The 14913-nt window shown below is 34.7% G+C and overlaps 1 protein-coding gene across 1 annotated transcript in view; it reads left to right on the forward strand.

Moving 5' to 3' along the window:
- Positions 1 to 14913, forward strand: part of cfap58 (cilia and flagella associated protein 58) — a gene marked incomplete at its 3' end in the record, with an annotated part of 145647 nt that overhangs the window by 67731 nt on the left and 63003 nt on the right. The window contains 1 exon segment of the mRNA NM_001077556.4: positions 12578 to 12718. Coding sequence (NP_001071024.4) covers positions 12578 to 12718 — 141 coding nt within the window.

Consider the following 14913-nt stretch of genomic DNA (forward strand, 5'->3'; position numbering starts at 1 on the left):
AACTGATTGGCTTGCTTATGTTTACAGATGAGGGACCAGCTACGATCAATCATATCACATGCTTCTCTTGAAAATAGTTTTGAAACTTTACTTAAAGTTAATGGGGTTAATTCTACAGTTGCACCACATTATTATTATTTTCTTTCCATTTCAGGCCTTCCTATTGAACTGTTCCTACCAATGAGAGAAATTCTATCTACATATACTGTAGAATTTATGTTGCTTGGGTTAGTGCAGAAGTTCTCCAGTAATGTATTACATGCCCATGCTGTTTTTACCCTATTCGGAAGGGCCATGAATATTATTAAACTCTGCTCTGATTTGCTGATTAACCTTGTAATTCGTCTTTCCTGTATTTGGCATTCTGACAAGCTGTGATGAGATGGGATGCTCCTTACTGCGTTACTCCAGAGCTGTCCTGCTTTCAAAATAAGAGTCCCACATAGAAAAAATAATGAGCTTTGTTAAAAGTAGAACATGTATTGTTGTTATCACACTGGGAAACATTCTGACCAATCAAACACTAAAGGGGAGATATGTCACAGTCTGTGTTATGTTCTGATTTGCATAATTTTCAGTAGTCCTTTGCTAAAACGAGATTTGTATGAGGAGGAGTATGCATTGGTGTTTGTGGCTAAAGGTATGCCATTTCCATCAACAATGCACTGGTAAATACAGTCCTTCATTCAATGGCAGCTTTAAATCTTCACTACATACAGGTTAAAAAACTCAAATATACCTGGAAAACACAATCATGAAACAAAACATTATCATGTAACCTTTATTGCATTAGTATAATTTAGCTGCTTTCTTAACACTTTGCATTTTCATATGGAATATTTTCAAAGCCCTGCCAACATAGGAAGCCATATGTTTGATTTTTCAAAATGTCTCCAGTGTGCTTCTGCCTCTGTGCTTTGAGGAATATGTAATTGAGCTTTAAGTGGTTGGAAGCCTTTTAGTATGTCGTTAACAGTCATTTCTGTTTTTAGTCTTTGCTTCATAATGCTTTTTTTTGTATGTGTCATTTGCCCCTTGCTTCAGACGGAAGGCCACTGAATGTGAGAGATTCATTATTCAATAAAGTTGTCGGCCACATGCAGATGGAGGGAGGCAGGGGAACATGCCATTTGCCCATTTTCTCATAAAAGCTTAATTCATCTCATTTATTATTCTTACGGGTATGTCTCTTGGTTAGTCTTGAGTTTATGTCTATAATGAACTGTGAAGGAAAAAGTGGAACGCAAGGATATGTTCTGTTCGACAAGCTCGAGGCTAATTTGGTGATTTGACAACTGAACCCAAATTTTGGATGGCTAGAGATTGACAAATAAATCAACAAATATAATTTATTTCCAATGGCATTCAAAATTATGAGAAAATTGTAAATTATTAGCTTTCTTAGAGCTTAGAAATGATTTTGAGCAAGAATGAAGGGTAAATGTTTGAAAAAATATATAACTAAAGTCTTGATACAAAAAACGCACTCAATGTGTTAAGGTAAACAATACATTTTACATTGTTAGATTCACTAGTTTAGGTGCACCTCAGGGGTGCGTATGCATTCATATCCTGTTTACTCTATATCTAAATGTGTTTTTCTATTTACATGAGAATAATCACAATATAAAATACTCTGGATGTCATTACATTTGGGAACAAAGAATGCGTACTTTGGCTCTAGGGCTAAAACAACAAATAATAAGGTCAAGAATCTTGATGTTATTCTGGAGTCAGATCTGAGAATCAGTAGTGATGCCAGTAACTAAATCAGCATACTAGCATACTATCATCTCAAAAACATTGCAAGAATTAGATGCTTTGTTTCTAGTGAGGATTTAAAGAAACTTATTCATGCTTTTATCAGCAACAGGATGGATTACTGTAATGGACTCCTCACTGGCTCTCCCAAAAAGACAGTCAGGTAGTTGAAGCTTTGGGTGCTTAAGCCCCTGATATATTGTCAAAAGTGAGAGTGGCGCTGTTGTCACATGGTGTTAAAAAAATCCCATTCAAAATCATCATTCATCCATTATTTTGAGGAGCTGAAGCTGATGAGGTAATAATACTGTTTCGCCAACTGAATGTTTCTAACTACTGATGAAGCATAATATTTGTTTTCACAGTATGAAATGTGTGTAATTTTGGTGAAATAAAATAACTGTAATCAATAAAATGTTAATAATGTCAATGTAAATACATGTGAATTAGTCACACAAAAACGTAAATTGTACTAGCTTTCTAGATTTGATATAGATATCTAGACATATTTATCTAGATATAATAAAGCCAGTCACATCTTTTTCTTGGTTTAACCATGTTGATGGATGATAACAGCCCTCTAAGCCTACCTGTAGGCACAGACGGCTCCTACTGCCCCATATCTGTCATCTACCACTGATAACACCGATTCAATCGAGTGATAACATTCGAAGTGGGAGGATTAGTGTAAGAGAGCATGCACCACAATCTATGAGTTGTTGGTTTTTAAGAACGCAAAAGTAATCGCAAATTTTAATAAATGTTATATTTCTAATCCATGAAGTACTGCCATCAGGGAAGCGATACAGATTTCCTTTGTGTAAAATAACCATCATAAGAAGTCATTTATATCAGAGTCCAAAAGCATTTTAAATGGCAAACTACCTTGAAAGTTCTTTTTAAATCTCATTGTTGTTGGTAAATGTTACATGTTGTCTTTTTATGTATACTGATTCTAAGACAAATGTGGTGTTTGAGTCCAAAATATTCAGAGATTTCCACTATTCTCAAAACAGTTATTTGTATACAAAGTAAACAGGATAAGGGAGCATACACAACCCTGAGGTGCACCTATAGTTAAACTAACATTAGAATGTGTTTCATTTACCTTAACACATTGAGTGTGATATCTTAGGATGTGCTTGGTGAATCAAGACTTTAGTTGGATATTTTAGTTAGATGTATACTCAAACTGTCATCCCTTTCCATTTTCAGTTGTTAATTCCTGAGCCATGTTACTGATTTTGCTTAGTTCATATGGTGTATTATTTAGTAGCTAAAACTAAATAACTAGTTTCTTGCTCACTAAATATACAGTAGATTCCCATTTTGTTACATTTACATGTATCAGTGATCCACTGTCAATAGACAGGATACTTCAGGACCTCCTACGAGATGTTTATTATAATAATATTTGAAATTTCCACAATGAAAACACTTGTAGATATTTACAGATTGCTCATCAGCACTGCTGGTTAGCCTAGTTTGCTGCTCATACTTTGACTTCAAATGGCAAAATGACAGCAACGTGCAAGAAATGGCGTTATTCAAGAAAAAATGGAGATATAAAGTGTTTTGCATTGGCACACACACACTCCTCTTTGCTTTAAAGGTCACGCTTCGTTCACTTCTTCAGGCTGAGTGAAGGTAGAAAAAGGTGATTTGCACTTCCGTCATTGTCACCGCTGGTATTAATTTGTCAGCTACTCTCTGTCAGCCAACCCACAGATCTAACAATTGTCAGCAATATTACGCCTGTGACGGAAAAGTCAATATCAGCCTTTGGTAAATGGTGACAAACTTGTGTTCATTACATTTCCATGCAGCAGCTGTCATTGCGTTCGTTTTAGATTTCACATTTTACCTTGCCATTTCCTCCCGTCCTGTCAGGACGTGTCAATGTCAAAGCATAAGCCTTGCAGGAAATAAGAGCCAGGCCAGTAAAAATACAGTGTAGAATTTACTACTGTTAAACACGACACATACATACTCTCTTAATTATAAAATTCTCATAAGTGTTGATGTTTCCATGAAGAACCTAATATCTCCATGGGTTGTTTAAAAATATATCTATACAGTTGAGGTTTTACAGTTGAGTATTAGCCCCCCTGTATGTTTTTTCCCAAATTCTGTTTAACAGAAAGACGATTTTTTAAACACGTTTCAACATAATAGTTTTAGTAACTAATTTTGTAACTGTTTTTCTTTTTAATCTTTGCCATGATGACAATAAATAATATTTTACTAGCTATTTTAAGATCTTAATATTCAGCTTAAAGTAACATTTAAAGGCTTAACTAGGTTTATTAGGCAAATTAGGTTAATTAGGCAAATCATTGTATAAAAACCCGAAATACTGATTCATCTGATCACAGTACAAACTTCCACTGTGTGATGGTCATTCACAGATGCCTTTGAGCCCAGAGGATTCAACGGCACTTTTGGACACTGTTAGCATATGGCTTTCTTTTGGCACAGAACAATTTTAACTGGCATTTGTGGATACAACTACGGATTGAGGTATTTGTCAAAGGTTTGCAAAAGTAGTCCTGAACCTATGTTACTGGTAACAGTCTCAATGATCCCTTTATTCTTTGGTCCAGAGCACACAGCAATATTTTCTCCTGAAAATGCCTGAAATACTGATTCATCTGACCACAGTACACATTTCCACTGTGTAATAGTTCATCCCAGATGCCTCTGAGCCCAGATGATTCAACGGCACTTCTAAACACTGCTAACATAGGGCTTCCTTTTGGCACAGTACAATTTGACCTGGCATTTGTAGATAAAACTACATATTGTAATGCTTGACAAAGGTTTGGAAAAGTAGTCCTGAGCCCATGTTACTGGTAACAGTCTGTATGATCTGTTTTTCTTTAGCTCAAAGCACACAGCATTTCTTTCTCCCCAAAATACCTGAAATGCAGATTCATCTGACCACAGTACACGCTTCTACTGTGTGATGGTTCATCCCTGATGCCTATGAGCCCAGAGGATTCAAGTACTTCTAGACATTGTTAACATAGGGCTTCCTTTTGGAGCTGTACAACTTTAACTGGCATTTGTGGATAAAACTACATAATGTGGTACTTGACAAAGGTTTGCCAAAGTAGTCCTGAGCCCATGTGGTGATATTGCTTATAGATGAATGACGTTTCATGATGTGGTGTCTGATGATCACTGTTGTTCAGCTTAGACTTGTGCCCTTGTCCTTAAATCACTGAAATTCCTCCAGATTCCCTGAACCTTTAATTATGTTATGTGCTGTTGAAGGTGAAATATCCAAATGTCTTCCTATCTTTCTTTGAAGAACATTGTCTTTAAACTTTTCAATAATTTTTTCATATATTTGTTGGCAAACGCAATCCTCAGCCCATCTTTGCTCCCAAATGACTAGACCTTTTTTAGATGCTGCTTTTGTACCAAATCATATTTAAAACCACCTGTTGACATCACCAGTTTCAAGTCACACCATTATTTAGCCAACTGACCTGATTACAAGACCTAAACTGCTCCTCTCCCAACTTTTTTTGGAAAGTGTTGCAGGTCTAAATGACAAGAAAGGATGTATTTTTACAAATGAAATGAAGTTGACTAGACAAGACATGAAATAATTTGTGTTCATATTGTCAAAGTACAATTGGAAATCACTACTTTATTGTTTATTTGCGTTTTCCGTACTGTCCCAACTTTTTCTGATTTGGGGTTGTAATTCAGGAGGGCTAATAATTCTGACTTCAACTGTATATATTCAATAATGTCAGCCTCACAAATATTTGCATTCACGCTTTTTTCCAGTGCAAATTTCAGCGCCGTTTCACTGAATGTCTGACAGTAGTTTTGTAATGCCAAATGAGAGTATGCGTTGGCAAGCTGTTTGTAAATCTGGTCCTTTAATCTGTTCTGAGAATGAAAAGTACATGAATTATTGCTTCATCCACTTCTTTCTTTTGCCCCTGAAGTCCTTTCAGTTTCTTTGAAATTGTATATTGCAGAGGTAAACTGAGAGAAGAGCTGTGCTCTGAGGTTTCTGCTTTGAATCTGTTCTGAAATCACAGAAATCTGTGTGTATTTTAAAATAATTACAATCTCAAATGACTGATTGAAACTGGCTAGATCAAGGCAAGAAAAATATGCATTGTGACAAGCAGTGTTGATAAAAACAAATAACATCTCAATGTGTATATACTGTAAACAATGCAATAACTGTGTTTACAGAAGCATGATTTCCCCCTTAAGCTAGTAGAGATATACATCAGTGAAATGACTAATAAATCAGATTAATAAGCTATCCATAAACATAGTGCTGCAAATTCAATTGTGAAGACAATGAAGTGAGCAGCATACTTGACAAATGTGTATACATTCTGCAAATACAAAATGGTTAAAAATAATAGGCCAAAGTTTTTAAATTGACTTTATTCACAATATAGAAAGACCATGCAAATATTAGAAATAATTGACAATCTATGATTTGAATTTTGGGGGTGAATTAAAACAGAAAAGTAATCTGAAAGTAATCCAAAAGTTACATCATGTAATTTGTAATCAGTAACAGAGTAAAAGTTACAAACAATCCACCCAGCACTTCATATAAACCCTCAGGAATGGCTTTTAAAGGAGTAGCTCACCCAAAAATCACAATTTGTTTAGCATCACTCACCTCAAAACCTTCATAAGTAGAACACAAAAAAAAGCATCTTGTTTTCCTGTAGCTCAGCGTTCTTCAAAATACCTTATTTTGCACTGTGTAGAAGACAGAAAGCCTTACAGATCTAAAATGACGTGAGGATGAGCAATGACGAACGGATTTTCATGTTTTGGGTGAACTATTCCTTAAAAGGGCATTTTCAAGTGTTTATAAGATGGCTTCCCTCAACAGACGGCTTCATAGGAAGCAGTGCCCTTTTGTCCTGCCGGTCTCTCGTCTCCACACAAAGTCTATTGTGCCAAGACATTGACCTTTCAGCTCTTCTTGTTGTTGTTTATTACCTCCAGCCATGACAAAGCTACCAAGAAAGCAGCACTTGGGGTGTTCGAAGTCGGCCAACGCTCCAGAGTCTTCTGGCTAACTCTCACCCCATGAAAAAAAACAATTAGGCCACTTCATAAGAATTGATTAGCATGTTAATGAACGGGCTACACTTTCTCATCACAAGAGGCTTGGGCAGGGGGTAATGATGGGAGAGGCTGCGCTCAGCACCGGCTCCGTCCAGCTGGTTGTTATGCATGCCGAGAGGCGACATCGATCTCTGAGAAATCTTATTACATGCTCCAGACACTGTCTCCAAATGTTTAGCACTGAACCGCGAGAAACTTTCAGAGTTTAATGTCGTAAAAAAAGGGAAGTGATGATGTGTAAAGAATGCAGGCGCGTTCTAAACGATGATTTGAGATTTCAGCTGCGTCTCACGGTAAATGGGACGACCTTTAAAATGACCTCTCGCTGTTGGTCTGGGTTTAATGTTAACGAGAAAGATTTTAGACCAAGTCAAAGGTCTTGTCATCTACGATGCATGATGTTGTTCGTTTATTAGGCTGTCACAGTGCAGGTTTCAGAATAGGGAAATGCTGTGAAGTCATTTATTTTATTTGCCTTTAAGGGATGTTGTACATCCATCCAGTTGATATAGCAAATTATTCTATGGGTCTGTTGAATGCTTTGCATCGAGGCCACGTCAACACCTCAGGTGTTCATTATTATTTCTAGTAGTTCAACTTGCTAATCTAAGCAGAAGCTTGCAATGCTTGTCCCGCCTCCACATTCTTTTAATTCATCCACTGTTTGGAAGTGACATTAATCAGCAGCAGAGTATGTAAAAGTTACATTTGTTTTAACTTATTAGTAAAAACAGGATGCAAGGTTCGAGTTGCTGCAAAAGACGAGCGGTGCAAGTGTAATTTAGAAAAACAATGAAAAAATGTAATGGAAAAACATATTCTAGAGTCTAGAGTGGTTAACACTAAAGTGATAGATTTTTCTAAATTACAATTTTTTTAAATTACAAATTACAATTACAAAAAGTGGCAGGTAAGACATTTATTTTACAAAACATAAAAAATTTCAAATAAATGCTTTTTAAAGAAAACTACATTTCATAATGAAATAAAAAATGTTCTGAACTGAAAAGTAAACTCCATTAAACTATTATGCAGCACAACATTTTTCAACATGGCAAATGAAAATAAATTTTCTTTGAGAGCCGAATCAGAACATCACAATAATTTCATCTGAAGACTGGAGCAAAATGTACACAATCAATCAATCAATCAATCAATCAATCAATCAATCAATCAATCAATCAATCAATCAATCAATCAATCAATCAATCAATCAATCAATCAATCAATCAATCAATCAATCAATCAACCAGTGAGTCATTCAACCAGTGAGTCAATCAATCAATCAACCAGACAACCAACCAACCAATCAATCAACCCACCAACAAATTAATTATCAAATCAATTATCAAATCAATCAATCAATCAATCAATCAATCAATCAATCAATCAATCAACCAATCAATCAATTAATCAATCAACCAACCAGTGAGTCGAATATTTAACCAACCAATCAATCAACCAACTGACTAACCAATCGACCAACAAATCAATCGACCAGTGAGTCAATCAGTCAATCAACCAGTGAGTCAAACAAACATTTAACTAACCAACTAACCAATCAACAGATCAATCAGTCAACCGATTGACCAATCGATTAGCAAATCAATCGACCAGTGAGTCAATGACAAACAAATCAATTGACCAGTGAGTCAATCGATCAATAGATTGATCAGTAATTCAATTAATCAATCAATCAATGAACCAAACAAACATTTAACCAGCTCAGCAGATTAATTAAACAACCAACCAACCAATCGACCAACAAATCAGTCGACCAGTGAGTCAATTGACCAGTGAATCAATCTATCAATAAATCAATCAGTGAGTCAATCAATCAACCTGTAAGCCAATCAAACATTTAACAAACCAACCAACCAACCAACCAACAGATCAATCAACCAACTGAATGACCAATCGACCATCAAATCAATTGACCAGTGAGTCAATCAACCAACAATTCAATCAACCAGTGAGTTTATCGATCAATAAATCAATCAATGAGCCAATCAAACATTTAACTAACCAACCAATCAACAGATCAGTTAACCGACCAATCGACCGACAAATCAATCGACCAGTGAATCAATCGACCAACAAATTAATCAACCAGTGAGTCAATCGACCAACAAATTAATCAACCAGTGAGTCAATCGACCAGTGAGTCAATCGACCAACAAATCAATCGACCAGTGAGTCAATTGATCAGCAAATCAATCAACCAGTGAGTCAATTGACCAACAAATCAATCGACCAGTGAGTCAATCGACCAACAAATCAATCGACCAGTGAGTCAATTGATCAGCAAATCAATCAACCAGTGAGTCAATCGACCAACAAATCAATCGATCAGTGAGTCAATCGATCAGCAAATCATTTGACCAGTGAGTCAATCAACCAAGAAATTAATCGGCCAGTGAGTCAGTCGACCAACAAATGAAAAGACCAGTGAGTCAATCGACCAACAAATTAATTGACCAGTGAGTCAATCTATCAGCCAATCAATTGATCAGTGAGTCAATCTATCAGCAAATCAATTGATCAGTGAGTCAATCGATCAATAAAACCATTAACCTATTAGAAAAAAGGTGATTACTTGATGAAGACGTATAAAAAGGTACATATATGCAGTAAATTATCAGTAAAAAAAGATTTGACACATGAGCACCTGATCTGCCTACTTATTTGCTGATTTGCTGTTGCTCTGGTTTTCTGATATAACCACCCCCCCCCCCTCTCCCTCTCTCAGGGGATAAAGGTTAAGACTGGTATCAAATGAAGTGTAAAGCACTCACGCCTGTCTTCCCTCTGTCTCTTTTTATCTTTCCCATACACTTTTTTCCCATCTGTTTTCTACTTTCTTGGCAGACCTATATGTTTACCCCACCGCATTTGCTGCAGGCGACCAAATAAGTGTCAAAGAAAGGCGAGAGACAGAGATGGATTTTGAAGTCAAATGTCTTGATGAAATATTACAGTCTCTCACTGAAGGGAGCGTACTACAGCTTTCTGACCTCTTGCACATCTTCAGAAAGACAGAAATGCCCATAATATTAGGATAAACACAAAGGTTATGTGACTTTGAACAGGGAAGAGAGAGAGGAAAAAAAGCAAATCTGATGTCAAAATAAAGGATCTGGGTAATGGATCTGTCAGCACCTATTATGTTATTAAAATTAAGTAAACAACCATATTGGAGGAACAAAAGAGCAACCCCCCACTGCTCCTGGCTGGATTAATTTAGTCATTTTAATAAGCTCTTTAAAAATGAACGTGAACACATGCTTAAGTCTAAATGAAAAGCTGATTTAAATTACAGACCTCCTGTTTCTCAAAGTCAGACAGTATTGGATCAATATTAATGCATTAAAGCTGGCGTCAAGTTGTGCCAATAATATGACTATAAATTCGAGATTATTATTATTATTTTTTTTGGACTACTTATTTACTCACTACTTAATAGAAACAAATAAAATTAGTGATTTTGTGCAATACAACTTTTATGCTTCTATTTTATTTTATTACTTTTTTATTTTTATTTTATTTTATTGTTTTTTATAAAATGTTATATTATTTTATTAATTATTTGTTTTGTTTTATTTTATTAATTTTTATTTTAATATATATTTTTTATATTTATTTATATTTATTTTATTTTGTTAATGATTTTATTCATTTTATTTTTTTATATATTTTTTTAATTTTGATATATATTTTAAATTTTATTTTACCTTTAACATTTGTTTCATTTTATTTTATGGATGTTTTTATTTATTTTATTTTATGTTTTAGATTTAGTTTCTGTTTGTTTTGTTTTAATAGATTATTTTATTTTAATATTTATTTTTATTTCAAAATGTAATTTATTTTATTTGATTTATGTTTAGTTATTTTATTTTTTCTATTTAGTTTAGTTTAGTTTTATTTATAATAATTTTATTTTCTTTTATTCATTTTTTTTATTTTATTCATGTTTTTATTTATTTTATTTTATAATTTATTTTAATATTCATTTAATTTATTATTTTTTATTTTATTTAATTTTTTTGATGTTTTTATTTTATTTTGTTTTCTTTTGTTTTATTTTAATTCATTATATTATTATTTTTATTGTATGACTATTGTATATATATATATATTGTTTGTTTGTTTTGTTATAATAATAATATTATTATTATATAATATTATATTATTATATAATATTATTTTAAATAACTTATTAGATCGATATATTATACAGATAAAACCTTTAATTTTAATATTACATATTTTTGTAGATAAAAAACAAAATGAGTTTCAAAGGAAAAACGTTATGTAATTAGTCAGAACAACCGTTTAATAATAGATTAGGCTGATGCAATTTGTTTGTAATGTGTTTGTATTTGCAGGGAAATAATGTGGGTTTTAAAAAGTGAACATTTACTAAAAACTGCAACAAAAAGTGACGTTTTTTTGAAAACACTGGTTGAACTCATTTCCCCTTAACCGTTCCAGAATGGTTACATCAGCAAAACAACAAAAGAGGCAAAAGAAAATGATTACATTTTGATAAACGACCACAGAAATAAGCAGTGTTTTCTCTGAAATAACATGCGCTGATGAATTGCTCTTAATAGAACCAGGGGCATTTATTAGAAGGGTAATTAGAGTCCTTTTTTATTCCGTGTTTGCTTTTGTACTAGAGTCCAGAATGTCTACACAAGCAGAGAAATACACTGCAGAATAGCCAAATAGCAGCCCTGAACTTCAGGTTGTTTTAGACTCGCAGATATAGATAGACCACCATGCTGAAGGACAAGATTTGCTCAGAAAATCACACTGCACTTCTAAACCACACGCACAACACATCAATCAGCAGCATATCCCATCCTCCTTACGCAAACCACCGCAAAGAGCAGCTATTGTGTGCATGTGAAATGTTTACTAAAGCCTCATCAATGCAAACTTGTTTATCTTGTCAGTACAATGCATTCAAAAGTTAAACCGTAAGCCAGAGAAGGGGAGAACATAAAATGCTGTGTTAAATGTCAAGAGAGAAAAGTGATTCATTATTATTTTGTGATTTTTTTTTTATAAATGTGTAAACAATTATCATCATTGGGTGAAAATGTGTGCAGATTTTAAAAAGAATAGAAGTTAGCTTAAAAAAAAGGCAATGTTGTTAAATGTCAATTTTCAATATTAGATGGGAGAGTTTATACATTCATTCATTCATGCATTTTCTTGTTGGCTTAGTCCTATTATTATTCCGGGGTCGCCACAGCGGAATGAACCGCCAACTCATCCAGCAAGTTTTTACTCAGCAGATGCCCCTCCAGCCGCAACCCATCTCTGGGAGAAGAGTTTATACAATTAAAAATAATAAATTTATTCTAATGCTTTTAATTATTGTTGAATTAATTATAAATTATAGTTAATTAAACAATAATTAAAAGCATTAGAATACATTTATCATTAATTATAATTATAAATTATAGTTCTCCAATGATCTGCATAGGCTTACTGGTGACAATATTTAGTCAAGATGGTTTCATTTGTATGTATGTTTTTGATGTTTATAACTTTATTATATAATTTTATTTTTAATAATATTTTTAGGAAACATAAAAAAAGTTGAATCTGAATAGGAATGTTGGAAATACATTAAATACAATTTTTATTAATTTATTATTATTATTTTTAATTCAATCAGGCTGAGCTGCAGAAGATGAAGCTTCAGGCCCAAGAGACGAAGCAGCTGCTTGCGAAACAGCAGGCGCAGGAGCAGGAGCTGCTGAAGATCATAGCAGAGGCTGATGCTGAGAGAATTCGGCAGAAGAAAGAGCTGGATCAGGTACACAGACAGAGGGAAGCGTTCACTGAATGCTTCGCTTGTCCTTGAGGTCCTGCTCCACTACACTGTTTACTCTGAGGATGAAAGAGATCGTAATCTAGGTTCACTCAAAAGGCATTACATCTAGAGTCTCACTTCTGAGAACGTCCAGCGGGACCAGGGTCAAAGTCTCTTTTTAAAACCCAGAGAGGAAATTGAGTCGCTGGGGAAGCCCTAAATTGGTGTTGGCGTTTTGAAACATTTAGAGCTTCTGATCTTAGTAAGCTGACAGTCCAACTTAATTAACCAGATCCACCAGACTAATCATTTGCTCAGTTTTTGGGTCTGAATCTGTTTAATGCGTACAGACACCAACTTGAATATGCATCTTCATTTTTTTATGATTTAAAATTCATTTTTTGAGTTTATAGAGGGCTTAAAGTGTGGAATATCTTAGGAATGTGGAGATTTTTAAGTACGTATTAAGTATTACTTTTAAATATATATTAGGAAGATTATTATTAAATATTTTGGCAAAATCATTTATTGATGTTACTTTTAAAAATGTAGTGTAGCAGATTTTATATTTAGAAAGTTGTTAAAATATAATTTTGATTAATGTTTTACACTTTGAACTGTCATCCTTTTATTGACATGACAAGATTGTGTCAGGTTTCTGATAAATTCATGAACTCAGTAGAAGAAAAATGTTACATCAGTATAATATATCAATCCAATTATTCATTCATTCTTTTTTTTTGTATTGTTAATCTGGGGTCACCACAGCAGAATGAACCACAAACTTAGCAAGCATATTTTTTTACGCAGCGGATTCCATTCCAGCTGCAACCCATCTCAGGGAAACACCCATACACACTCATTCACTCAAATGACAATTTTAGCTTACCCAATTCATCTATAGCGCATGTCTTTGGACTATGGGGGAAACCGGAGCCCCCGGAGAAAACCCACGCAAACACAGGGAGAACATGCAAACTCCACACAGAAACGCCAACTGACCCTGTCAGGACTCGAACCAGCGATCTTCTTGCTGTAAAGCGACAGTGCTAACCACTGAGCCATCGTGTTGCCATAATATAATGTAGAATAATGTTATAATGGGTGGCGCAGTAGGTAATTCTGTCGCCTCACAGCAAGAAGGCCACTGGTTCGAGCCTCGGCTGGGTCAGTTGGCATTTGAGAGGGTGCTCGCTGCAGAGCCATTTGAGCAGAGCTGAGCTCCAGCGAGGGGGAGCATGAACTCTTGTACACCAACCCCACCCCTAACCCTACCTCCAGTGACATCACTCGTAGAAGACGTGCAAAAAACGTGGAGCTCAAGCTCAAGCTCAAGCTCCCCCTCGCTGGAGCTCAGCTCGCCCAAATGGCTCTGCAGCGAGCACCACTTGTGGCATTTCTGTGTGGAGTTTGTATTTTCTCCCTGCTTTCGTGTGGGTTTCCTCCGGGTGCTCCGGTTTCCCCCACAGCCCAAAGACATGCGTTACAGGTGTATTGGGTAGGCTAAATTGTCTCTAGTGTGAATGAGTGCGTATGGATGTTTCCATAACTGATTGATGGGAGTCACAGTGACGTGACACAGTGAGCAGCATGATCGCCCCACAAGAAGAAGGTCACTAGATTGAGCCCTGGCTGGCCCAGTTGCCATTTCTGTGATAAATTTTTATTTTTATTTTTATCATATTATTAAATATTAAATAAAACTAAATTAATATAATCATGTAATAATACTACTAATAATTATACTATTTATTTATTTATTTATTTATTTATTTATTCATTTATATTTTAATTATATTTAAATTTTTTAAATATATTTCTATAATAATTCAATGATAATAATTTAATTTAAATTATGACTATTCACATGATATTAACACACCAACTATGTATGTAATAATCTATAAGCTATAAAAAAATATATAAATTATGAAGCAAATTTTAACTGTTATGACATTATACTATTAATAACTTTTACTTTGTAAATCAAAATATTTTTTCCAAAAATTGTATGGAGGTCAACCAGGGTAAAAAAACTAGCATATTTTTGCCAGACCTGCCAACAGCCAGTGAAGTCAAGAAGTAATATTATGGATTACCGGCAGGGGTGGACTTAAAGGGGTCACACACCAAAAGCGCCGCTAGGCGACGCGCAGCATTGCACCACGCAGCGCCATACATTTCAGAACTCTAAACAT

This window comes from Danio rerio, chromosome 1 (genome assembly GCF_052040795.2).
Source record: "Danio rerio strain M-AB ecotype USA chromosome 1, GRCz13ab, whole genome shotgun sequence".
In the NCBI taxonomy this organism is placed as follows: domain Eukaryota; kingdom Metazoa; phylum Chordata; class Actinopteri; order Cypriniformes; family Danionidae; genus Danio; species Danio rerio.